The sequence below is a fragment of the Amblyraja radiata genome, chromosome 25 (genome assembly GCF_010909765.2).
Source record: "Amblyraja radiata isolate CabotCenter1 chromosome 25, sAmbRad1.1.pri, whole genome shotgun sequence".
Lineage (NCBI taxonomy): Eukaryota > Metazoa > Chordata > Chondrichthyes > Rajiformes > Rajidae > Amblyraja > Amblyraja radiata.
The window spans coordinates 24,035,312-24,062,750 of NC_045980.1; the positions used below are offsets into that span (position 1 = coordinate 24,035,312).

Here is a 27,439-nt window from a genome sequence, read left to right on the forward strand (position 1 = left end):
TTGGATTTAAAATCAAGAATAAAAAGAAAGATCAGTGTCCTACAACGAGACAACAATACCAATGTCTCCACAACTGGGAATCGTAGCGTGTAGTGCTAAACCTTATGTTTGACAAAGCCACGATAATTACATTTTTAGAGTCATTTATCCTGCAAATGAATTTATACATATGATTTCTTAGAATAGCTTCTAAAGTACTGACTCCTGCAGCCACAAACATTTTACTAGCACTACACCATCTAGGTTTCCTTAGCAGTGTTCTCATGGCATCATTATAGGCCACCTTTAGTCTCTGTAAACTTGTCTTTCCGTAGTTTGACCACGGGTTTTCAGGTGTGCAATATGCTCTAAACAGAGACATCTTCACCACATCTGTACACGCACCAAACTTACACAAGAGAATATTCGCCTGTACATACAGCATACGTCGTTGCCTATAAATATCCTCATCATCTGTCATTTCTTTTGAAATAAAATGCCCAAGATATTTTACCTTATTATTACAGACAGTAAGATTGTCAGACAATTTATAATCAGGAAATTTTAGACATTTATACTCTTTGGTTCTACAGATCATAACAGCAGTCTTACAAGCATTATATTTAATATCATGTTCCACACCATACACAGAACATGAAGTAAGGAGCTGCTGGAGACCAGCGCTAGATGGACTAAAGACCACAAGATCATCTGGATACATAATATGGTTCACTAAAATATTACCAATCATGCACCCAGTCTTACAGGCTTTCAATTGCTTGGACAGATCATTAATATAAAGATTAAAAAGGACTGGGGATCAAATTCCCCCTTGTCTAACACCATTGCTAACCTCAAATGGGGCTGGGACCCTATTGCCCCCATTTTACTTGCATAGTCTGGTGGGCATACCAGTAAGCCAGAATTCTCAGAGTTTTTTTAGGCACCCCTCTTTGACTCAATTTAACAAACAACGTTTTGTGATTAACACGATCAAAGGCATTGGAAGCATCAATAAACCACATAAGAATTGAAGAGTTTTTATCTCTATATATGTTTACAATCTCCTTTAGGGCATATATACACGAGTCAGTGCCATGTTTAGCTTTAAAACCAAACTGTTTATCTGTGGAGTTAACATTTACTCTATCCAGCAGAATTCTTCCTTGGACTTTTGACAATATGCTGGCTAAAGTAATTATTTAGGCTGCCTGCTTTACCAGCGTTGTCCTTAATGACAGGCACTAGCAGAACAGACAACATTGAGTCTGGTAACAAGCCATGAATCATAAAGCCAGTAAAACAAACAGCAAGGAGAGGAGCTATCCTCATACTCGCATACTAAAGCAGCTTTCTCACGGGGCGACTTGACGCAAGAGTTAACCAGAGTTGAACATCGTGGGAACCCCGTGCGATAACCGTACGGCATTCGTGGACCACCGTGGCGCTAACGGCAGGTACTCGTGTAACTTGGTGACTCGGGAGAAAATTCAAGCAAGTTTGAATTTCTCCAAGAGTGACTTGTACACTTGTGGTTGAAGATTGCAACATTATATGCACGTAGTGGCCAGTGCGATATCCGTATTAACTCTTGCGTGTACCGTGGGAACTCCTGCGAACGGTGAACCCGGAAGCTGGACAGAGGGGACAGAAGGCGAGTAATCTGGAATGAACATGCTGTTAGGCTGGGATCATTCTCTGCGAGATGATCTTAGTGCGGGAGACAAGTGTAGGAGAGGTGTACTGACTGTGTGGGCAGAACTTTGGAGTGATTGCCCACCATTCTCAAAAGCCGCTGTGTCTCCCTGTCCCTCCAACTCCAGAGGAATCCGCGCCCCCTCATCCGCAACCCGGGTTCCTCTGGAGTTGGAGCGGGGCTGGGCTAGAGTTGCTGCTGGCTGTGAGTCTCTGGGATCTCCGTGCTTGCAGTCGGTGTCCCATTGGTCCTAACGTCTCCGGCCACCCCCCTGGACTGGAGCTGAGACTGTGAACTGTACCGCCCTTGCCCCCTCCCTCTGCAACTGCAAACAACCCCACAGTTCCCAGTCTCAGCTCCTGTACAGGGGGGTGGCCGGAGACGTCACAGCCCCCTCATCCGCAACCCCAAGAACAAGACGTACCTTGCACACCATCAGCTTCTGTCCCTACGGGGAGCGTGTTCCTCTGGAGTTGGAACGGGGCTGCGCTGCTGCTGGCTGTGGGTCTCTGGGATCTCAGTGCTTGCAGTGGGCCTGGGGGTCGGTGTCCCGTTGGTCCTGACGTCTCCGGTGACTGGCACTGACCTGCTGGCATCGCCGACGTGAAGACAGTGCAAAGCCCCCGCGCCGGTGCAATGGGCGGGGAGCTGAAGAGGGAAGGGAAGGGGTCACACACATGGCCGGGAAGCAGAGGGGTGTAGGTGGGGTGAAACTGAAGGGAGCGACAATCTGCTGCTGCCTGCCCGCTGAGTTAAAAAGTTCCCACGCAAGACTCACGATACACTGTATATCGTGACCGTGGGAACTTTTTAACTCAGCGGGCAGGCAGCAGCTGATTGTCAATTATTAACCCTCCCGCGCAATTACCTTCTCTTTTATGAATGGGGATTCACAATGTTCATTCAAGATTTAACGGGAAAGCTCGGGAGACGGACAAGTCACTCGCACAAATAACAGAAATGCCGAGTACCCGTGGGAACTCTTTATCTACCCCCCGTTATATCGTGTGATATCGTGCTAGACCACGACCACTTCACTCTGGTTACATCTTGCGTCAAGTCGCCCCGTGAGAAAGCCCCATTAAGACGTTCAGGAGAAATATGATCCAAGCCACTTGCTTTGGTGTTGGACAGCTTGTTCATGGCATGATAGATAGATAGATAGATAGATAGATAGATAGATAGATAGCCTTTTATTGTCATCCAGACCGAAGTCTGAACGAAATTGAAGCAGTCATACATACAATACAATACAATAAAAAACAACAATAAACACATATTAACATCCACCACAGTGAGTCCACCCAACATCTCCTCACTGTGATGGAGGCAAAAGTCTTAGGGCTGCAGTCTCTTCCCTCCTCTTCTCCTTCTGCGCTGAGGCGATACCCCCCGGGCGATGTTAAAAACTGTCCTGCGGCTCAAACACCGCGGCCCGGGGTGGTCGAAGCTGCCGCTCACCAGTCCTGCTGACGCAGCCGCTGGCCCGCGGCCAAACCCCAGTCTCAGGCCACCGCCGCCAGAACACCGTGCAAGCCCCCGGAGCACCGTTCCAGCCCCGAGCCGGATCGCCCTCACGTGAGTGCCGTCACCGTCTCATGATACATCTCATGTGACATAATCACCATTAAGTCATTACTCTCAATATTGTCCTCCCTATACAAATCACCTTGGACACAGTTGAATAAAGTACTCTAATGTTGTCGCCATAACTCCGCGATGTTAGCTGTTCTGGAGATTCCATCTACAGTGCATGGTAGAGATGTTTTACAACTGTTATGAGCGCTCACATCTTTCCAAAAATCAGTATCATTGTCACTTAGCAGCTTCTTAGTCATGGAATCAGCCCTCATATCGTGCTCATTTTTACAGTTGAAGCGAACAGCATACTTATATCTTGCATTAGTGAGCTTCTTAATGATATTAACTATCTTTTTGAGGCAGCGGTTCTTGTAGATCCATTCAACGATCGATCAGCCAACTTTCTCCAGTCTCCTTTGTTCTTGGATGTTCATCAAACCAGGCCATGATGTAACCAGTCAGCATGTTCTCACTGTACTCCTGTAGAATTCAACATTCAGCCATATACTGAATCACCTCAAACCTCTGAGGAGGTTGGGGTTTTGCTGGGTTTTGTTTATGATTGCGTCAATGTGCTGGGCCTAGGACAGATCTGCAGAGATGCGAATGAGCAGGAACTTGAGGCTGTTGAATTTCTCCAGCATCATTCCACTGATGAAGACAGGTTCATCGATTCTTTGCTTTCCCTTCCTGAAGTCAACAATCAGCTCCTTCGTCTTGCTAACATTAAGAGCAAGATTAAACGTATTAAAAAGGAACTGCAGATGCTGGTTTATACCAAAGATAGACCCAACATTTTGTGTCCATCTTAAGAGCTAGATTGTTGTTCTGGCACCATTGAATCATAATAATCGATCTCCCTCATATACTCTGACTCTTCACCCATTATTTGTCCAACAATGACAGTATGGCCAGGAATTTAAAGATGGTGTTGGAGCTGCGATGGTTACACAGCTACGTGTATACAGAGTAGAGCAATTACAGTGCACACAGCCTTGAGCTTCTGTTATATTATTTATTATGATTACATATTCTGTTGTGCTGCAGCAAGTAAGTAAATTTCATTGTTCTATCTGGGACATATGACAATAAAACACTCTTGACTTGACTCTTGAGTTGCCCATGCTGATTGTAATTGAGGAAGTGTTCTTGCCAATATGTACAGATTGAGATCTGCTGATGAGGAAGTCGAGCTTATATGATGAATAGTTTACAGAGCACCTTTCATGATCTTGTGTTGTATCATGCCGTTTCACTGCCAATTAACTACTTATGCAATGCAGCCACTGTTGGTCAGCAAATCTGTGCACAGCAAGCACTGGAGACAGCAACATACTAATGATCAAATATTCTAACTTTACATGCTACAGGCAGTCCCTGAATACGGGCGGGGTCGAGTCCCCACAAAACAGTCCATATTGCAATTTTTCAAAACATCATGTCATCTCCGCATTGAGAACATGTGTGTTGATTGATTTACATATCTTCCCCCCCCACCACAGATTCAATGTGAACAAATTGTATTCCATATCTCAACTTTTTACACAAATTCTGCAAGAGGTAGGTCCTGGGTATTTATCCATCTTAATGCACTTTATAACCGTTAATACCTCCCATTTTGTCATTCGTATACGATCTAAGGCATCACAACTCATGTCTCAATTCCTTAGCTTCCACGATCTTCATCACAGTAAAAATAGATGATAAATATTAATTTAATATCTCCCCCATCTTTCATTGCTCTACACAAAGACTGACATGCTGATCTTTAAGGAGACCTATTCTTTCCTTTGCCATCCTTTTAATATACTTGTAGAATGTATTGGGATTTTCCTTTACCTTACCTGCCAGAATCATTTCATGTCCTCTTTTTGCCCTCCTGATTGATTGCTCGAGTGTACTCCAACACTTCTTATACTCGTTGAGAAATTTGCTAGATCCCAACTCTCTAAATCTTAGGTGATTTCAGAAAATGAGTTGGCACATTCAGTAGTCGGGGAGGGCGAAAGAGGGCAAACTATTTGTTTCTCAGCTTGCCTCGCCAATCTGTCCCCACCATTACTCTCTCAAAACCTTACTTTTCAGAGGCCTAATCGTGAAAGTCTTCCAACTGCATTCCGAGGTCTCTGTTAATCCATTTTTCTTACTCCCTTTCTGGCAGTATTCCATTTTATTCATTCAATCTATAACTTTTTATATCTTTTTTCCCCACAATGAACTTCCCTTAGGTGCAACCTCCATTCATTCTTCATTAAAAGAAATGGCCTGCAAAAGTTAAATCTTTCCTCTGCCGTAGCCATCTCAGGTACTAGATTCCCAACATCAAAACATTTTAAAAGGCTTTTAAAAATTGATCAGTCTGTCAAGGTAAAACATTCTATATGAAACGATTTGTCTACCCTCACTCAGTTTAATTCCTAAAAACTTTGTAGCTGAAAAACTCTATTTTTGCTTGCTAATTCTGAAAATACGAAACTAAGTATCTCAATTAAATAACATCCGGAACACATTTATTTAAAATATTCTAAAAACACTGCAGTATCCTCACAAAAATGTCACCACAATGAATACTACCATACTAAAAGTCTGATCTTGACCGCTTATGGCTCACTGTGCTGCGATTTCCGAGAGAACACCACCACCTACGGCCGTCATCATTGGCCACCTCGCTCAGAGCCCCCCTCCGCCTTCCGGGACGGGAGGATTTTTCCCATCGATGAAAAATCAGAGAGACTATAAAACCCAGAAGTGTAATGCCTCACTCAGTCTCTGCCAGACCCAGGAAGTGAGAGGGTCACGGCTCTCTGAGCTGTGAATAACACTGAACGCACGTCTACTCCATGGTGAGTCCCCTCGATGCGGCTGTAAAGTGACTGCAGCTCAATTGTTTGCCTCGCCTTTTTAAAAGGTTTGTGTTCACAAAATGAATTTTGGTTGTCAGTGGCTGCAGCCCAATTGTTTGTCTCGCCTTTTTAAAAAGTTTGTGTTCACAAAATGAATTTTGGTTGTCAGGTGGCTGCTGCCCAATTGTTTGCCTTGGCTTGGCTTTTAAAATCGTTGCAACAGTTGGCTGCCAGCCCAAGAATCCATTTGGCCCACAATGTCTATACCAGCCCTCTGGAAACCAGTACCTTCGGCCCGCAACACCCATACTAGCGCAACAGAACCCCCCCCCCCCCCCCACCCCCCCCCCCACCCACTGGTGAGCAATATTGGAATTGGTGGAGACATGGAATATTGCGTTGGTGACCAGCCCTCCCGTGTGATGCTGGGACCCAACGGGTCCCACTTAGTCTAGTATCTCCTGGAAATTAGGCAGAGATTCTTCACACTAATGGCAGGCCTGAACAGGACTAATGAACAGGTCTGAGCTTCAGACGCCCACTGGTATCACAAGTGTAGCACTAATGAGGAACTAGTCGATTCAAAAGTGAGCATTTGTTTAACTATGGCCCATTATTTCTAACGTGCTTTACTACAGTAGCACGCATTACTTTGGTTGATGCTCTGAGATGATCATTTCTAGCTGGAAACTGTCCCAGGTACGTGATGAGCAGGCGTGATCGCTAGCGCAAGTTACCAGGCTTGAATTTTTTTCCGACCATGCGATGGACATGGAACAATCTGTCCTCCCAGTTTTCTACTAAAAGTTGCCGTGCGTGCATTCTTGAAATTACTTCAGTTTCTGACTTGACACATTTGGAATAAATTTTCATATGGTTCCCCGAACATTTTATCTGAACAAATGTTATCCTCCTGGTTTTGAAACCATTCTGGTTTCTAGGCTTTGGGTTTCCTCTCCAAATTTCTGTAATCTCTAACCAAGATGGCAATAAGATTGTGTAAGATGGAACTGCAGATGCTGGTTTAAACCAAAGATAAAGACAAAAAGCTAGAGTAACTCAGCGGGACAGGCAGCATCTCTGGAGAGAAGGAATGGTTGACGTTTCGGGATCTCGTTTCCCTTATCCCTAACCAGTCTGAAGAAGGGATTCGACCCAAAACGGGGGGAGAGGGGTGTGTGGGCATGCGGGAGTGAGCTCGGAGAAAAGACGGGGAAAAGCCATGGGGGAGAGGGGTGCATCACGGGGGAGGGGGGAGGAGCCAGCGAGGCGGACCAGAGGGATAGTGGCTGGAATTGGCGGTGCGATGGGGACTCACAGCGGTCGCTGGTCGTTCTCCTCCAGTGGGACCTGACTCTCCGCTTTCCGTTTGGCGACATCCCCGACGCTGGGCTGGGCTTGGTCGGGTCTCCAACGCTGGGCTGCTGCTTGGGGCTGGGCTACTGCTTGGGACGGGGCAGGGCTGCTTCGGGTCCCTCCGAAGGTCCAGTTGGAAATCTCCGCCGGCCACCCTCAGCTCCAGTAAAGACGCGATGGCGCAGGAAGGGGCGGACCGACAGGGGAAGAGACTAATCCGCGCGGCACCGACTGGCAGGAGAAGAGATCGACCTGCGCACGCACGATTTTTAAGATTTCTAAACCTCGCTGACTTTTACGACATTCAACCGATCGGAACGAAACTTGATGCACTCGCAGCACAGGAGAACGGTGAGTGAACTGGCAAAGAATCGTAGCGCTATCACGCAGTTTTTGCGCAAATAGAAAGACCGCCAAACCAGAAGATAACAAGATCAGAGTTTTAGTTATGTATAGATAGATGATTCTCTTTTATTTGATCTCTTACATGCAAGATAGCAGCACACAAAAGTAATATGGATAAGGTCAGCACTTCAGGCCTCAATAAAAGGGATGGAGAAATAATGAAGTACTTTCTACATACAAATGTTTAAACTAAAACTCCTTTCATGATGGTCCTGTTGGAAAGTGCTGGCCAATAGCTCACAAATTTGTTTGCAATCCTGCACTGTGATAGCAGTTTCTACTGTATTGTACTCAGGATATAGGAATTTAAAACAATTATTTATTCAATTTTTGGCATCTGGGCATTATTACTAAGGAGAGCATTTATTACCTATGGATAATGGATAATGAGCTGTCTCCTTGAACTACTACAAATGGGTTGAATACTCCAGTATGCTGTTTTATGGTTTTTGAGATACAGCGCAGAAACAGGCCCTTCGGTCCAAACAGGTCTGGGCCGACCAGCGATCCCTGTACACCAGCACTATCCTACACATTAAGGACAATTTACAATCTTTACCGAAGCCAATTAACCTACAACCCTGTGCATCTTTGGAATGTGGGAGGAAACAAAGCATCCGGAGAAAAACCATGCAGTCACAGGGAGAATATACAAACTCCGTACAGACAGCGCCCGTAGTCAGGATCGACCTGGGTCTCTCATGCTGTAAGGCAGCAACTCTACCACTGTGCCACGTCTATAGAGAGATCCAGAATTTAAACCCAATGATGGCGAAGAAACAGTGATATATTAACCTAGGATGGTGTGTGGCTTGGTGTGGAACCTGAAGGTTCCTATTGCACCTACTGCCTGTCACCTTCCTAATGGTAGAGATTCAAAGTTACTATTGGAATAGCCAAAGCAAGTAACTGTGGTGCATCAACATTAGGAAGTGCTAGTGTTAAGTCTAGCAGGAGAATGGGGCGAAGAGGAACAGATAGATCAGCCATGATTGAATGGCAGAGTAGACTTGATGGGCTGACTGGCTCCTATCACTTATGACCTTATGATCACTTATAAATCTCCAACTACGATGCCTTTCTCCTTGGTGAATACACATGAAAAGTATTAATTTAAGACTTCATCCATTGAAATTGAACATTTGTATGAAGGCATTTGCTTCTTTGGAGTAGACAGCAAAACCAACATGATCCAATCTATTTCCTTCATGTTCAGATAGTTCCTTTGTTTCCTAATGGACCCACTCTTTTCCTGGTTGCCCTCTTGCTCTTACTCTATATATATGATTTACGATTTTCCTGAACATTGCCTATTCTTGCTCCAACTGGTCATGCAGAACATCTTGTGGCTCTGCTGATGATCGAGATTAGACTGATTGGTCTGGAACTAGCTGGATTGTGTTTGTCTTGCATTGTGCTTATGAAGATTTACATGGGCAGTTTGCCAGTACTCTAACAGCTTGGTTGGGGACATGGCAAGTTCAGAGCAAAGACTTTCAGTATTACTGAGTGCATGTTTCTCCCCTTCAATGTTGCCTGACCTGCAATGCATTTCTAACATTTTATTTTTACTTTTCATTTATTTGCGGTTGGCATCAGAAAACACTTGGGTGAAAATTATGGGTGAAAATCTCTAACTGCCCAAGACTGAAGAAAGTGGGAGATACATAAATGAAAATTGCATGACTGAGACCTACAAATTTGTTGAACAAGGAAATTTATGATTATGGAATAAATGTGGATAAATTGAGTCAAATTATGATTAGTCACAAAATAAACAGGTATCAAGGTCTCCTATTGCCATGCTCCAAAATGAGCAAAGTACTGTGTCAATACTCAGAAGGGAAGAGTTGGATGGGCAGAATAGGAATAAGGCTGCTTTTGTCCAAGTTAATGGAAACTTACAATGTGATGAGATTACAAATGTGCTATGTATGTGAAGTTTGTCGTGGGAGAATTTAGATTGGCCTCAATACAAATGCAGCATTGATAAGTAAACGCTAAATAAGGATGACTGGCAGGGGCAGCTTTGGATATGGTGATGTGCAGGAGGTTCATTATTAGCACACTAGACCAACACAAAATTGCAGTTTCAAGCGGCTTCAGTGAACAATCCAATAGTGTGTCATGGAGAGACATTGATGGACTGCTGCGATACTGACTGGGATTATACATTAAACCAAGGCGGCACTTAGCCACTCATTTGAATACGTATTATTTGCAGAAAATCAGAGACCTGCTCTTGTGTTGCTCACTATTTCTCTGTCAGACAAGATCAGATGTCTTCTCATTTACCTTAATACCTTTTGGGGAACCTTGCGGCGTGCACTGTCTGCAGCACTGATATCCACGATGATGGCTACAATTTAAATTAGTGCAAGGGACAAGATATACACGTGTTGTGATTTTAATAATTTCACCCTTAATGGCTGAGTATTTAACCTTCAGTACGAAGCTCTTTGGTACTGATATTGTTTTTTTTATTGTTGCCACACACGTATATGTAAATGTTAATGTATATGTATATGTATATGTATATATATATAGATATATATATGTGTGTGTGTGTGTGTGTGTGTGTGTGTGTGTGTGTGTGTGTGTGTGTGTGTGTGTGTGTGTGTGTGTGTGTGTGTGGTGTGTGTATATATATATATATATGAGATGTGAAATACTTTGTTTGATCCAATGATACAGTGAAAGGCTGTTTGCAGATATTCAGTCAAGTCATACTATACACAAGTACAATCGAGCCATACACAAGTACGACAGGTAGTGCAAAGAGAATTATAACAGAGTGCAGAAAACATTGTCCAACATTATAGCATTAGTTACATAGAAACTGCAGATATAAAGAAGATATAAAGAAAACTGCAAGGTCTGCAATGAGGTAGGTTGGAAGACCGGGACAAAACACTAGCTTCTGGGAGGACCATTCAGTAGTCTAAATGGCCTGTCCCACTTACGCGATGTTTTTCGGCGACTTGCCGGCACCCGTCAGTCGCAGCAGGTTCCCGAAATTTTTCAAAATGTTGAAAATCCAGCGCGACCAGAAAAAGGTACGACTCTTTGGGCCACTACTCACGACCATACAGGCGTCACACCGCGACATGTCTTCATTATGATTTTGTGTCCAAACTGACATATTATCACTTCAGGAATGTTGTAGAAATACAATTGTTAAGGTGACCTGTACATTCAGAGTGAGTTTCATTTTACTTTGGTGAAAAGTTTTAAATCAATGGAATCCGTCAGATTTACACTGATGTCAAAGTCAAATAGTTGGTTCTTGCAAATTACAAATCTCAAACTGTGGAGTACGGAGGCAAATAAATAAATGATGGGTCTTTGTCCCAAACATTATGGAGGGCACTGTACATTTCAAAACTAAATCACAATGTGAAAGAAGTGACTCCCCAAGAATCATCTCAAATATTTAAATTTGGCCTTAAACAACCTGCTTTACTTTCTCTGCTTGTTCTACAAGCAGCTTTACTTTGAACATTTTACCCTGTTCTAAACTATCTCATTCATGCTATGGTGTAAGCTTCTGCCTATCATATTAGTTATTTGATTTGCAAAATTAAAGACCTCAGTCCTATTTACGTCAAATAAATCCAAATTCAACTAATCACTTTCCCCAGGACAGGCACAAGCACCTTATGGTTAGAGATTCTCACCTCCAACAGCCATTTCTAATCTGATCACCCAAGGCAATTTGTACAAATAGAAATCCAGCAATCTTTAACACAGAGTTTTCTGCCACAGGAGATATCCTTGACCCAACCATGCGAAGACCATCCAGGTTACGCAGTTCCAGAAATTGCCACCTAACCCATGAATATTCTATTTGTGAACAACTGAACTCATTCATGAACAACACCTTAGTGAGAATTCATAGGAGCATTATTATAGGCGGGTCTCAACTGACAGTTCCCATGATAGTGAACTGAACTAGCCAAGAAAAGCTGAAATAAACAGTATTCCCAACTTAATTACCCAAAATAAACAAAAGACAACTTCAATTGACAGTAAAAATAAGAGCTCTGCCTCCAGAAAGATTTTCCAATCAGCTTACGAATAAGGGGTAGGCCCTTTAGGACTGAGATGAGGAAAATCTTCTTCACCCAGATAGTTGTGAATCTGTGGAATTCTCTGCCACAGAAAGTAGTGGAGGCCAATTCACTGGATGTTTTCAAGAGAGAATTATATTTAGCTCTTAGGGCTAAAGGAATCAAGGGATATGGGGAAAAAGCAGGAACGGGATACTGATTTTAGATGATCAGCCATGATCATATTGAATGGCAGTGCTGGCTCAAAGGGTCGAATGGCCTACTCCTGCACATATTTTCTATCATTCTATGTTTACCAGTACTAACCAACATTAAGACCGCAATCATTTCTTTCAATGTGGATACTTCAGGACCATCCCAACCACTGATTCCACTGTACCATTCTGCGGTAAAGTGAGTTTTTACAACAATAACTGTGCGCTAAACATATTTCGCTTTCAATTCTTTAGCATCCTGTATGTACAGAATATCCTAAAGCACTTTACAGTCAATTAAAGACTTCTAAGGTATAATCAATGCAGCAGCAGTGCATGAAAGGACACAAAGTGCTGGATTAACTCATCAGGTCAGGCAACTTCCCTGAAGCACATGGATAGGAGATATTTTGGGTCAAGACCCTTCTTTAGACTGACCGCATGAAAGATGAGAACCAATTTGTATGTAGTAAGAATCCACATACAGTAAGGTAATGATGAAATATTTCAATTAGTTTTGGCTTGAGAATAAAAAAATAATTGCCACGAAAACAGGGACAATTCTTACATCTTATCAGGTTTCTTCTACAATAGCCGTTTTAACCTTTTTGTCCAAAAGTCGACAAGCAAAGATGCAGCAAACAATCTGGTGGAGGAACACAGCATAGGTGGATGGAAAGGAATAATAATAATAATAATGGATGGGATTTATATAGCGCCTTTCTAGAATACTCAAGGCGCTTTACATCGCATTATTCATACACTCCTCAGCCACACTCGGTGGTGGTGAGCAGCTTCTGTAGCCACAGCTGCCCTGGGGCAGACTGACGGAAGCGTGGCTGCTAATCTGCGCCTACGGCCCCTCCGACCACCACCAATCACTCACACACATTCACACACAGGCAAAGGTGGGTGAAGTGTCTTGCCCAAGGACACAACGACAGTATGTACTCCAAGCGGGATTCGAACCGGCTACCTTCCGGTCGCCAGCCGAACACTTAGCCCATTGTGCCATCAGTCGTCCTAATGGTCAATGTTTAGGGTGGAAACCCTGATTCACTGTCAGGACATGTGGAGAGGAGAGATAGTCAATATAAAAAGGAGGGGGAAATGGTGACACGGAGGCAGAAGGTAACTGTTGAACCATAGAGGGGTGAAAGATGACAGGCATATGGAGTAAGGGAGGGGAGGGAGGTGCAGACCTGGTTCATTATTGTACTGCCTAGATTACATGCTTTAGTCCCGAAACTGAGGGCGCAGAGGATATTTGTCTGGGATAGAGCATTTCAGTTGTGACAAAGACTGGATGAGCTGGTGAACAATGGATAAAAAGGAACAATGGACAGTTTTGTTTTAATATAAACGTCCCAAAACGTTGCCTATTTCCTTCGCTCCATAGATGTTGCCTCACCCGCTGAGTTTCTCCAGCACTTTTGTCTACCTTCGATTTTCCAGCATCTGCAGTTCCTTCTTGAATATTTTGTGACCAATTTATTTAACTTGAGGAATAGCAAGCAATTAGAAAGGCTAATAAAACATTCACCTTCATTGCAAAGGGTGTAGAGTTAACAGTAGGGAGGTTTTGATGTCACTCTACAGTGGTGGTGAGACTGCACCTAGAATACTGCATACAGTTTTGATCTAGATATTTAGGAAAATATATGCTTGTATTAAAGGCAATGCGGAGAAGATTCACTTAGCTGATGGAATTGATGAATGAAGAGAAAGTGACCAGGTTGGGCCTCTGCTCATTGAAGTATAGAAGAGCAAAAAGTGATCCTATTGAAGCATACAAAATTATTATAGAGAATGACAAAACAGGTGCTGACATCACCCCAGAGAGGAAATCTAGTACTACAATCTAGAACTAGAAGGATAGTTTCAGAAGGTTGGCATCTCGGACAGTGGTGAGCAGCATTTTTCTCTCTCAGGGGATTACTTATCTCTGGAATTCTCTACACAACAGAGATATTCAAGATGGAAACTGACAGATATTTAAACCACAAGGAAGTCCAGAGTTAAGGACAGAGAGTGGGATGGTGGCATTGAGGCCAAGACTGGATCAACCATGATTTTATTATATAGTGCAGATGCTCAAGAACAACCATTCTACTACTATTTTCTATATTGTATAAATTAAAAGAATTCTGGCTTATTTCTAATTCACTGGCATCATCAAATTTACCCACGGACAACAGGTAAACTCTAATTAACTGCAATATCTAATGGCATTATTAAAGCTTTCTCATTCCTCAATGGTGGATATGTTTTCATGCAAAGCTTCTTTGAATCGTGGACACATTCAGAAATACAATCAAAAGATTCTGTTCCTCCAAAGGTGAACTATGTGTGAAACATAAACATTGAGTTACAGAACTTTAATGAGATGAACTGCTTGTGACATTTCATCGATTTCTTAACAGTCCCACCTTATATTCTCCAGAAAATTGAATTCAAACCACTGTTGTCATTCCTTAGTTACCCTAACTTATACTATGTTAATCCTGCCTATAACCACCGTGCATGCTGAACTACACTGACGCATTGGTCAACCAAGAACAAATCTTATAACTCATATGCATGTTCCTTGGCCTCTCTCACTCTAATCTCCTTCTGGGTTATACTGCTCCAAGTTAAAGATGGTCTTAAAGATGACAGATGAAGCGGAGAGCTTTACGGAGGGAATTGCAGAGCCTTAGGGTTTAAACAACCGTGATAATGACACCAATGAAGGAATGAAGCCAACTGAAGACACGCAGGAGCCCAGAAATGGAGGGACTCAATTAATTAGGATCACAAACCCATAACTGTATCATTCTGGTCACATCACAACTATTTTCTGGCTGCAATTCAAACAGTTCACTTCTTCCAGTGGTTCAGCAAGGAAGGTAGGCCACATTTGAAGAAAAAAAAACATACAATAGAAAAAGAGAACACAAAGCACACATTGTGATGACCTCTTCTCCCCACTGGCAGTAACAGCCGTCCTTGAAATAACAGCAAGAAACATTCCTGTAGTTTTTGCATAGCAAATAAATGCAAAAAACTACAGAAATGTTTCTAACGGCAATTACAAGTTAAATACATGAAGAATCGAAGGAGTAAGCCATTTGGGGACATGTGACTCCACTGCCATTCAATATGATCATTGTTGATCTTTTACCCCAGCACCACTTTCTTGCACTGACGTCATATCCTTTGCTTGCATTAATATCCAGAAATGTATCGACTTCGTTTAGGAGAATGAGAGATGCTCTTATTGAAAATAATTAAAATTTGTAGGTGGCTTGGCAGGGTAATGAGGGGATGATGTCTCTTGGGCAAGCATGCCTAGAACCTGTGATCACACACTCAAAGCAAGGGATCAACCGTTCAGGACTGAGAGTTAGAGGGGTTTTCACCCAGTGGTCCATGACCATTTGAATTCTGTACTCAGGCTGCTGAGTATATTCAAGGTTTTGTCATCATGTACCACTTTCCTCAGTAGGATATAGTGCTGCAATGAAAGTAAATTTACAGGACTAATAGGAAACATGACCTTCAGATCCATGGCCACTCCAACCCCACTCATCAAGCTACAGTACATTGACCACAATTGCTTTTGCGTGCATTCAGAGACATGCTCTAAAACATTTGCGACATCCACTGAAGCATAAAGTAGGATGGATCTTACAGTCAATCCTTGCAAAACAAAGATCTGCGACCATATAACGCAGCCATCTAAGAATACAAATTCACAAGGAGAAAAACATGGACCAAGCCTTATATCTCAGGAATCACCTCTCAAGCAAGGCAAATGTCACTAACAAATTTTGCTTGTACTTATCCTGTACCATCACTCTTTGGATGCTTGAAGAAAAGAGCATTTGAAGATGAAGTTCTTAAATATACTCAGCAATGAGCCTCCACTGTTTGCTTGGGTGGAGACTTCCAAAGATTCACTATGCACTGCGTGACATTCTCCCCAGTCCTGTACGGTGATCCCCAATTGAGACTGTGAATCTAGGTTCCAGACATTCTATCCAGGGGAAAACATTATCCACACATCCATCCTATATTTGATTCAAGCACCTCAGATTTCATCACACAACCAACTATCCAGGTCCAGCCAGGCTACCAAACCTGCCTGAGATTCTGAAAAGACCATCCTTCAACTTTAAAAAAAAAAGGCCACAGGGCAGGACAATATCCCTGTTGAAGTTTGAAACTTTGTTTGTGGGAGATTGGTTACAAATTTGCTCAAATACAGATCCTCATCTCCATTTCCCAGATATAGGGAACCTCAGAGCAAGAAAGGAAACAAAACTAATAAGGTAAATACAAAAGGTTCTCCTGTTTCGGAGTGGCGGCGCGGCCCTGGCTGCAGCGGCTCACCGGCAGTCCCGTTTGTTTGTGTTTTTTGTGTTGTTTATTTTGTTTTGGTTAGTCTAGTTTTTGGTTCTTAGTTTGTGTTTTGGGGGGGGGGGGGGGGGGGGGGGGGGTTGAAACAGGGTTTGCAGTCTCTCCCTGCGGGGGAATGCGACTTTTTTGTCGTATTCCCCTTCTCTGCCTCCGTCTGCGCTGAGGCCTAATGGAGCTGACGACCTCGAGGCTCCGGAGGCAGAGCCCATCAGGACTCACCCTGAGCTCGCTCCCGTTGAAGATTGAGGGCGGCCAGCCCGAGAGTGGAACGAGGCTCCCGTCGGAGCGGCCGAGCCCGAGGGAGGTTTGGCGCCCATGTCGGGGCGGCCCGGCCCGAGGGAGAAGCGACGCCCAAGTCGGGGCTGCCCGGCCAGAGGGAGAAGCGACGCCCAAGTCGGGGCGGCCCGGCCGGGGGGAGAAGCGACGCCCAAGTCGGGGCAGCCCGGCCGGGGGGAGGTTCGGCGCCCATGTCGGGGCGGCCCAGCCCGAGCCTGAATACGGTACGGTACTCACGTGAGGGTGGCTGGGACGGTGTTCTGGCGGTGGTGGCCTGAGTCCGGCCGCGGGCCAGCGGCTGCAGGACTGGTGGGCGGCAGCTTCGACCACCCCGGGACTTTTGAGCCGGGGGACTGATTTATAACATCGCCTGGGGGGTATCGCCTCAGCGCAGAGGGAGAAGAGGAGGGAAGAGACTGGAGACCTAAGACTTTTGCCTCCATCACAGTGAGGAGATGCTGGGTGGACTCACTGTGGTGGATGTTAATATGTGTTTATTGTTGTTTTTATTGTATTATATGTATGACTGCTGCAATTTCGTTCAGACTTCGGTCTGAATGACAATAAAGGCTATCTATCTATCTATCTATCTATCTGTAGTTTGCCATGGGGAGTCATGAGTCATGGGCAGGGTTCTCCTCAACTGCCTCCACCTGGTGATTGAAGTGCTGCTCCTTGCACCATATTCTGCCCATCCCAAGGTCCCTGCACCATGCACCTCACACTCCAACAGAATTACAGAGAACTGCACCAACAACTGGCACAGCCTTTATCAACCACACACAAGCCTTTGACTGCAAGTTAGTGGGCCCATGAAGCATCTTTCACATTGCATTTATTTCATGATCCAATATGCCAGTTGTGATCCTGACCAGCTGGTTCACCAAAGAGCCAAACTCGAGCAAATCCAACACATCATTCCCGACATTTTCGCCACCTTCAACGTTACCCCACCAACAGTCACATCATCCCATCCCCACCCCTGTTTGCGTTCTGTAGAGACCACTCCCTCAATAACTCTTTGGTTCACTCATCCCTTCCCACCAAAGCTGCCCCCTACCCAGGTAATATCGCTTGCAACTACAGGAGATGCAACACCTACCTCTTCACCTCCTCCCTCTCATCCAACCAAGGACTCCAGCAGCCTTTCCAGGTGAGACAGAGATTCATATGCACCTCCTCTAACCTCATCTAATGAACACCTCATCTCATTTGGTGTTCTCGATCTGACTTCCTTTACATCGGCGAGACCAAGCATAAACTAAGTGATCATTCACGTGCATTTGGTCTGCCTGAGCCTGCTGGATCTCCTGGTTGCTAACCATTTAATTACCCTTCCCAGTACTAAACCAACTTCTCTGTCTTGGACCTCTTCCATTGTCTGCGCAGCATACAAACCAACTGTATAAACATTGAAATCTCCAATTGTAGATACACCAGGATGTCATTAAGTTGGATAAATACAAAAGAGATTCACTAGGATGATACTTGGACATGGGCTTGTGAGATAGGGAGAGGCTGGGACTATTTTCTCTGGAGCTTAGGAGGCTGAGAGGTGACTTGTTAAAGCATACAATATCATTAGGGGCATGGATAAAATGGAGGTTCACAATCGTTTTTCCTCAGGGTAGACGACTCTAAAATTGGAGCACATAGACATAATGGTGAGAGGGGGGCAAATTCAAGAATGAATTCTGGAGTAACCTTTTCACTCAGAGGGTAGTCCATATCTGGAATGAGCTGCAAGAAGAACCTATAGAAGCAGACCCAATTCCAACTTTCAAAAGATATTTGGATATCTATATCCATATCTATATCTATATCCATGCTGTAGAACTCGATGTTTTACTGTTTTACTGAGTTTCTTAAGAAAACACAAGAGGATTGGCCTTGGATGCAACCTGCACAAACCAAGATCATCCACTAGCCACTGTTCTACATCAAAATCCTAAGGGAATCATAAAGGCTCAGGAGCAACAAAAAAAAAAATGCTGGAGGAACTCAGTAGTTCAAGCAACATCTGTGGAGCAAAATGGACAATCGACATTTTGGACTAGGACTAGGACCCTCGTTCAGAGTGATGGAGTAGTGGAGAGAAAATTGGTGAAGAGAGGTAGGGGTGGGCAAAATATGGCAAGTAATCGGTGGATACAGGTGAGAAGAGGTGATGGGTGGAGATGGCAGATGGGTGGAGATGAGTAATGATAACAAAGGCTAGTGACGGAATGGAGACAAAAGGATGCCAGATTAGGAAGGAAAAGGAGTGAAATGTGAAACCCTGTGGAGGGATATGGATGAAAGGAGACGGGGATGGGGGGGGGGGGGGGAGGGTAGAGGGTTCATGGGGGAACCTGGACATTTAGGACCATTCCCCATATTTCTGGATCCACCTCACAAAGGCACTGTCCATGATAAAATTAATTATCACTTTCAGTGCATACCATCTTTGCAAATGCTCCAAATCCATTGGCAAGTTAAGCCTAGCAAACCAACATCACTTTTCTTCACAACACAGTCCAACATCTTTAGCATTTAACAAAACGCATTCAGTCGGCTCCAATATGCAGGCCACGGTGTTCACATTGAACATTCGACTCGCAAAGTAGACACTCAATCCAAGTCCTGCCGTGGCAAGAGATGACCAAATAGACATGGGAAAAGCTTCTAGATGTTCTCAAAATATGTTGAACAAGGTGTATTTTGGGGAATCCCTGGCCCTTGATCAAAATGGAGAAGCAGCAGTTGGGAGATCAGTATTTCAAGGCTACATATCGGGGGTACACGGAAGCCCGTTTAAACGGTAAAAGGGGTGCACCATCTCACAACCCTACCCACTGCCCCCATCCTATCACACCACTAACAAGTAGCCCCTCCCCCCCGAGCTGGCATTCTGGAAAGATGAACCCCAAATTATCCCGGTATAAAGCGAGTTTTGGGGAGTGGACATTACTACACAAAGGGACACGGCAATGCAGGTCCAGAAACCTTCGTTTTTTCACCACTCATAATCCATACACGCTTTATGTGGAAAATACGATTTCAATGAAATGTGCAAGAGGCCACCAAATAAATCGGTATTCTGATTCATCATCGCTCCCTGGTCTCAACTATGAATCATTTAAAAAAAATCCCTTTGTTCACTGTAAACTGATCAACACAATAAGATGCCTTATCTGCCAACATTTAAAATCTTTTTTTTTTTCAAACATCATTCAGCATTAAAATCTACTGAAATCATGCTGTTTAATCGTGATTTTACAAATAGATTCTAACCCACGTGAAACAAAATATTTCAAGGCGTGCGGGAAAGCGCTCGCCCTTTTGTTTTCGTCAATGTAACCGACTCTTTTCTTCCCAAATCCTTATTCAGACACAACGGACTTCATAAACCCATAGTAATCACACCCGCGGCTTTACATTCCGAACAGATCCGCGGCTTTATGTTCCGAAGGGAGATGGCCGTTCTCATCTCACCTCATTCCGCAGCGTCCGGGGAACCGAGTGCAGCGCTGACACCAGAGGGAGACTCCTTGCAAGGAGTCCGAAGGCTCTGCCTCCTCCTCCTCCCCAATAGACACAGCCCTCTCCTCATCTAAACTATCGCGGCTTTGTCCAGGAAACGCCAATAAAGCACATCACGTTTTTAAAAAAACAGTACCTTGCACTGACCGCCAACCCTTTATTTTTATCGACGGTAGTCAGAAACCCCTCGTTTTTTATATAATGGACATATCTTGACTTATCCCGAATGCCGGCATCCTTCAGCTGGGGAGAACTCTTAAAGTGCCCTCGCCCACCACAGCCATGCCGTCCACTCCAAGCGGTCGTTATAGATTGCAAAATAAAATCGAGGGGGAAAGTGCCCGGTGTATCCATTTTGTTTGTTATTTTGAATAACTGTTCTGGAGTGGAGTCACGATTCGTGCGGTTTTGCTTCCACAGGCTGTGTTCACCAGCCGTCCATTCTTCGTGCACAAAGAACCAGTCTGTTTCGCTTCCCCCCACCTTGCACCCACCATGCCAAGCCGGCGCACTGAGAACGATTGAGCTGTTGAAACATGTTAATTCAGCACGAAAGATCAACCCAACACCGATCCCAGCGCCCATTAATTGCGTCTACTGTGTAACCATTAACAAATAAAATGATCTTTTCAATTGTTTCGAAGTGGAATAAAAACATCTTTATTCTCGCTTTTTCTCTCAACACAGCTGCCGTCTCGCCTCCTCAGTTCGTCCATATTTTGCTTTTATTTCAGATTTCTGTTCTGAAAAACTTCCGTTTTTCTTATTTTAGATTCGTATTAAAATTTAATTGGAGAGCTAATTCACAGCTGTAATGGGCTCCATCATTGCTTCCTCCTGCACTGCATTTTTCAATGGAGACCCATTATGTTGCCATCCACTTGTGAACTACGAACCAAAGATCCTATAGCGGTGCTTGCTATAGGATCTCTATAGGATCTTTGCTTCACACCCTTCACACAAAGCAAATCCTCACATTCATCTCGGACATGTGGTCACTGCTGATAAAGCCTGAATTTATTGCCAGTCACAAAAGCCTAGGCAACAGGAAGAGGTCACCTCCCCCATCCCCCAACCTGCTCCACCATTCAAAACAAATCATGGGCTGCTTCGAGCCACTTCCTGGCTTAAATTCCCTGCGGGAGTCTATTAAGACCATCACCACCCTCTTTAAATAACCTCCTGCAATATAACCTCGACAGCCCTCTATGGGTAGAGAATTCCAGAGATTCATCACCCTCTGCAAAAAGGGAGGATTCTCTTGTCCTTCAGCTTCAAATGATTTTATCCCTTTCTTGTAAAACGGTCTCCTAGTTTGATACTCCCCCACTAGTGGAAACATCTCAACATCTTCGCATCGCATATGATCCCATAACATCACCCTTGAATGTTCTAAACTCCAAAGAGCACGGATCTACCTTTTAAAAAAAAATCATTCATGATAGGAGAAACATAGAAACATAGAAAATAGGTGCAGGAGGAAGCCATTCGGTCCTTCGAACCAGCACCGCCATTCATTGTGATCATGGCTGATCATCCTCAATCAATAAAATAGGAATTGAGTGAAATCCAGGTTAGCCGGGAAGTGGTGTTGGGTAAATTAAATGGATTAAAGGCCGATAAATCCCCAGGGCCAGATAGGTTGCATCCCAGAGTACTTAAGGAAGTAGCTCCAGAAATAGTGGATGCATTAGTAATAATCTTTCAAAACTCTTTAGATTCTGGAGTAGTTCCTGAGGATTGGCGGGTAGCAAACGTAACCCCACTTTTTAAGAAGGGAGGGAGAGAGAAAACGGGGAATTACAGACCAGTTAGTCTAACATCGGTAGTGGGGAAACTGCTAGAGTCAGTTATTAAAGATGGGATAGCAGCACATTTGGAAAGTGATGAAATCATTGGACAAAGTCAGCATGGATTTACAAAAGGTAAATCATGTCTGACGAATCTTATAGAATTCTTCGAGGATGTAACTAGTAGCATGGATAGGGGAGAACCAGTGGATGTGGTGTATCTGGACTTCCAGAAGGCTTTCGACAAGGTCCCACATAAGAGATTAGTTTACAAACTTAAAGCACATGGCATTGGGGGTTCAGTATTGATGTGGATAGAGAACTGGCTGGCAAACAGGAAGCAAAGAGTAGGAGTAAACGGGTCCTTTTCACAATGGCAGGCAGTGACTAGTGGGGTACCGCAACGCTCAGTGCTGGGACCCCAGCTATTTACAATATATATTAATGATCTGGATGAGGGAATTGAAGGCAATATCTCCAAGTTTGCGGATGACACTAAGCTGGGGGGCAGTGTTAGCTGTGAGGAGGATGCTAGGAGACTGCAAGGTAACTTGGATAGGCTGGGTGAGTGGGCAAATGTTTGGCAGATGCAGTATAATGTGGATAAATGTGAGGTTATCCATTTTGGTGGCAAAAACAGGAAAGCAGACTATTATCTAAATGGTGGCCGACTAGGAAAAGGGGAGATGCAGCGAGACCTGGGTGTCATGGTACACCAGTCATTGAAAGTGGGCATGCAGGTGCAGCAGGCAGTGAAGAAAGCGAATGGTATGTTAGCTTTCATAGCAAAAGGATTTGAGTATAGGAGCAGGGAGGTTCTACTGCAGTTGCACAGGGTCTTGGTGAGACCACACCTGGAGTATTGCGTACAGTTTTGGTCTCCAAATCTGAGGAAGGACATTATTGCCATAGAGGGAGTGCAGAGAAGGTTCACCAGACTGATTCCTGGGATGTCAGGACTGTCTTATGATGAAAGACTGGATAGACTTGGTTTATACTCTCTAGAATTTAGGAGATTGAGAGGGGATCTTATAGAAACTTACAAAATTCTTAAGGGGTTGGACAGGCTAGATGCAGGAAGATTGCTCCCGATGTTTGGGAAGTCCAGGACAAGGGGTCACAGCTTAAGGATAAGGGGGAAATCCTTTAAAACCGAGATGAGAAGAACTTTTTTTCACACAGAGAGTGGTGAATCTCTGGAACTCCCTGCCACAGAGGGTAGTCGAGGCCAGTTCATTGGCTATATTTAAGAGGGAGTTAGATGTGGCCCTTGTGGATAAGGGGATCAGAGGGTATGGAGAGAAGGCAGGTACGGGATACTGAGTTGGATGATCAGCCATGATCATATTGAATGGCGGTGCAGGCTCGAAGGGCCGAATGGCCTACTCCTGCACCTAATTTCTATGTTTCTATGTAATAACCCGTGCCTGGCTTCTCCCCATATCCCTTGATTCCACTAGTCCCTAGAGCTCTATCTAACTCTCTCTTAAATCCATCCAGTGATTTGGCCTCCACTGCCCTATGTGGCAGAGAATTCCACAAATTCACAACTCTCTGGCTGAATTCGACAAATTCATAACTCTCTGGGTGATTCCACAAATTCACAACTCTCTGGGTGAATGTCATGAGCAAATGGCATGTTGGCCTTTATAACAAGAGGAATCGAATATAGGAGCAAAGAGGTCCTTCTGCAGTTGTACAGAGCCCTAGTGAGACCACACCTGGAGTATTGTGTGCAGTTTTGGTCCCCTAATTTGAAGAAGGGCATTCTTGCTATTGAGGGAGTGCAGCGTAGGTTTACAAGGTTAATTCCCGGGATGGCGGGATTGCCATATGCTGGGAGAATGGAGCAGCTGGGCTTGTACACTCTGGAGTTTAGAAGGATGAGAGGGTATCTCATTGAAACATATAAGATTGTTAAGGGCTTGGACACGCTAGAGGCAGGAAACGTGTTCCCGATGTTGGGGGAGTCCAGAACCAGGGGCCACAGTTTAAGAATAAGGAGTAAGACATTTAGAACGGAGACGATGAAACACTTTTTCTCACAGACAGTGGTGAGTCTGTGGAATTCTCTGCCTGTGGAGGCAGGTTCTCTGGAGCTTTCAAGAGAGAGCTAGATAGGGCTCTTAAAAATAACGGAGTCAGGGGATATGGGGAGAAGACAGGAACGGGGTACTGATTGGGGATGATCAGCCATGATCACATTGAAGGGCTCGAAGGGCCAAATGGCCTATTCCTGCACCTAATGTCTATTGTCTATTGAATTCCACAAATTCACAACTCTCTGGGTGGGAACATCTATCATCCCAGGAATTATCCCAGTTCACCTCTTCTGGGTTGCATGCAAAGTTGATTTCTTATGCAAGGGGACCAAAACTGTACACTATACTGCAGGATGAGGCCACACCAACAGTGTTCAAATATACGCTTTTTTTTTTCAATTTCCAAACCCCAACTACTTTGCAATAAATGCCAATATGACATTTGTCTTGTATTTATTTACTGCACTGCATGCAAACATTCTGTTCCAACACTGTCTTCTATGTGATGTCCAGTCTGCAATCCACTTTAACACACTTGCACCAATACTGTGAACTTGGCAAACTATCCTTGAAAAGGAGTGAAGATAGACAAAAATGCTGGAGAAACTCAGCGGGTGATGCAGCATCTATGGAGCGAAGGAATAGGTGACGTTTCTGGTCGAGACTTCAGACTTAGTAAGGTGAGTTGTGTATAAATTGCCTTCTTTATCCCAAAGTGACACCACCATCCTCTTTCGACTGACCATTTCGAGAATAATAATAGATTAGCTGACATCCTCTTCCAACACTGTCTCCCTATCTCATTTTCCTTTTCAGCTTATCAGCATCCTATACTTAAACTTGGTCTACAACTGAATTATGGACCTGACAGGCATGAGACTGCTTTTTGTTCCATTTTTTACCCTTTGTCATTCGTTTATTTTTTTCCCCCTCAAGCAACTCCAGCAAGTTCTCTTTGTATTTTAAATTTCCAGCATCAGCACGTTTTAATATATAAATTAGTATCAAAGTGGAATTGGAAAGCACCTACCAAACGCTGGCTCTGTCATAATGGGCCAACACCTTCTTTCTGTACTTCCTGCACAGGATGATGAATTCTGTACAGCGGAGGGTTGTGAAGGCTCGATCACTGAGGTTGTGTAAAGAGAAAACAATGGGCTTTGTGGATGTCGGATAGGGAGATGAGATGAGGCTTAGGGTAGAAAAGTCATGATTATGTTGAATGGCAGGGCAGAGTAGTCTACACCTACTCCTCTTTTCTTATGATTTTATCTTCTCTGTGTCCACCTCAAGCACCTATTTAAAAGTCCTGCATTGTTCCATTAGGGTTTAAATGTACATTATCTTTATGTGGGACAGTGACGCTCACAGTAATCTGATTAACCTGCTTTTGCTCATTAGTTCAACCCCTTCATTTAAGAGTAGCTAATGAGAAAGTGTGGCTGGGAGACAGAGGTTAGGATCATTGTATACATCAAATAATGACGGTGGCGGTGAAGTGAGAGATGCCTGCTCCTGAAAAGTGAAGTCATTGCCTACTCAACAACTCACCCGCAGAACACTGGGAGACTGAAACCTGCCAACATCGACCAGCACAGTAGCTGATGCTTTTAAAGTTATTCTGGGCAAGGTTGCAGGCTGCAGCCCAAGGGTGGCATGGGAACTAAGACTGCAGAAGGGTTAACGACAATCAGGGTGTGACCCTGAAGAGGACGTGATAGTAGTTGCTGGGCAGCTCTACACAGAGCAAGGAACTGGTTGCTGGAGAGTGGAGGGAGTCATGTTGGGGGTTGGGGGGAAGGAAAGAGTGGGAGAATTGTGAAGGAAAGGAAGGGGAAGATGCTAAGAGGGAATGTGGGACCGAAGATGTCCTGGTTGGGTTGTTCCTGGGCCTGGCCAAGCTGGCCATCCGGAAGAGGGCTCTGCCTGAGCTGGCTGCCTGTCTCTTTTCCAGGGTTACGTCCGTGCCCGGGTGGTGTTAGAGAGGGAGTACGCGCTGTCCACGGGCGCCCTGTGGGATTTCCGGGACCGCTGGGCACCAAGGGGGGTTGAATGGATCCTTGACAAGGATCATAAGATAGTTGTATAACAGTTTATCGTCTGTCGCGTATTATGGTGGTGGGTTCTGTTTTGTTTTTTACTGTATATATTATTTTAATATTTGAATAAATATTTTTGATTTAAAAAGAGGGAAAGTGGTGAATAGAAAAAGGGGGAGCTTAAAGGGAGGTGGGAGACAGAGGAATGCAGTTGGCAAAATTGATCCAAAATTAGCCTGGTGGGGAAAGACAGCGGGTGATGGAGGGTTGCTTTTGTAAATGGAAGCATGTGGTCAGCATTGCTGGGACCCATTCTATTATATACATTAACAATCTAGAATAATCTTGCACAAAAATAGACCCTTTGATCACCAGGTCCATGCTGATCATTATACTCATACCAAAATATGAATTCAAGAGATAAGGTTCGTAAATTTGACAGAAGACAAAACATTACGGCATAGTTGATAGTGAGGTTAGTTAGTATATTAAATATTAAATCAGTGTGCAAGTTGTGCAGAGCAATGGCAAATGAAATTTAAACCTGAATAAAATATACGTGGTCGTTTTGGTGGCCTAATAAGGGTAGAACATACATTATAAATGGTAGGACTCTAGGGAGGATTGTGTAACAAAAAGATCTTGCTGTATGTCCAGACATTCCCAAGGGTAGCAGCACTAGTAGAAAGGGTGGCAAAAGAGCTACACAGGATGCTTGCCTTCATTAGCTGGGCATAGAATATCAGAGGGAGGAGATCTTAGCATAATTTTATAAACCATTGATTAGGCCACAGTTGAAGTATGGAGTTCTAGTTGCTACACTATCAGAAGGATGTGATTGCATTGGAGAGGGTTCAGAGGATATTAACCTAGATGTGGCCAGAGATTAAGCATTTTAGTGAGAAAATAGGGCACAGCAGCACCAGAGACCTGAGTTCGATCCCGACTACAGGTGCTGCCTGTACGGAGTTTGTATGTTCTCCTCGTGATCGCGTGGGTTTTCAAAGGTTCAATGGTATTTTATTGTCACAATAGACAATAGGTGCAGGAGTAGGCCCTTCGAGCCAGCACCGCCATTCACCGTGATCATGGCTGATCATCCACAATCAGTACCCCGTTCCTGCCTTCTCCCCATATCCCTTGACTCCGCTATCTTTAAGAGCTCTATCTAACTCTCTCTTGAAGGCATCCAGAGAATCGGCCTCCACTGCCTTCTGAGGCAGAGAATTCCACAGATTCACAATT

The 27,439-nt window shown here is 44.1% G+C and overlaps 1 protein-coding gene across 4 annotated transcripts in view; it reads right to left on the bottom strand.

Moving 5' to 3' along the window:
• pisd (phosphatidylserine decarboxylase) overlaps positions 1 to 27,439 on the bottom strand; it is an 85,810-nt gene that overhangs the window by 33,388 nt on the left and 24,983 nt on the right. The window contains exon 1 of one of the 4 annotated variants that reach the window (XM_033043493.1): positions 20,276 to 20,546. The exons of the other annotated variants lie outside the window; for them this stretch is intronic. Coding sequence (XP_032899384.1) covers positions 20,276 to 20,280 — 5 coding nt within the window. The 5' untranslated portion in view covers positions 20,281 to 20,546. Of the gene's footprint in view, positions 1 to 20,275; positions 20,547 to 27,439 lie in introns of those variants that run through there. 4 annotated transcript variants of the gene reach the window in all.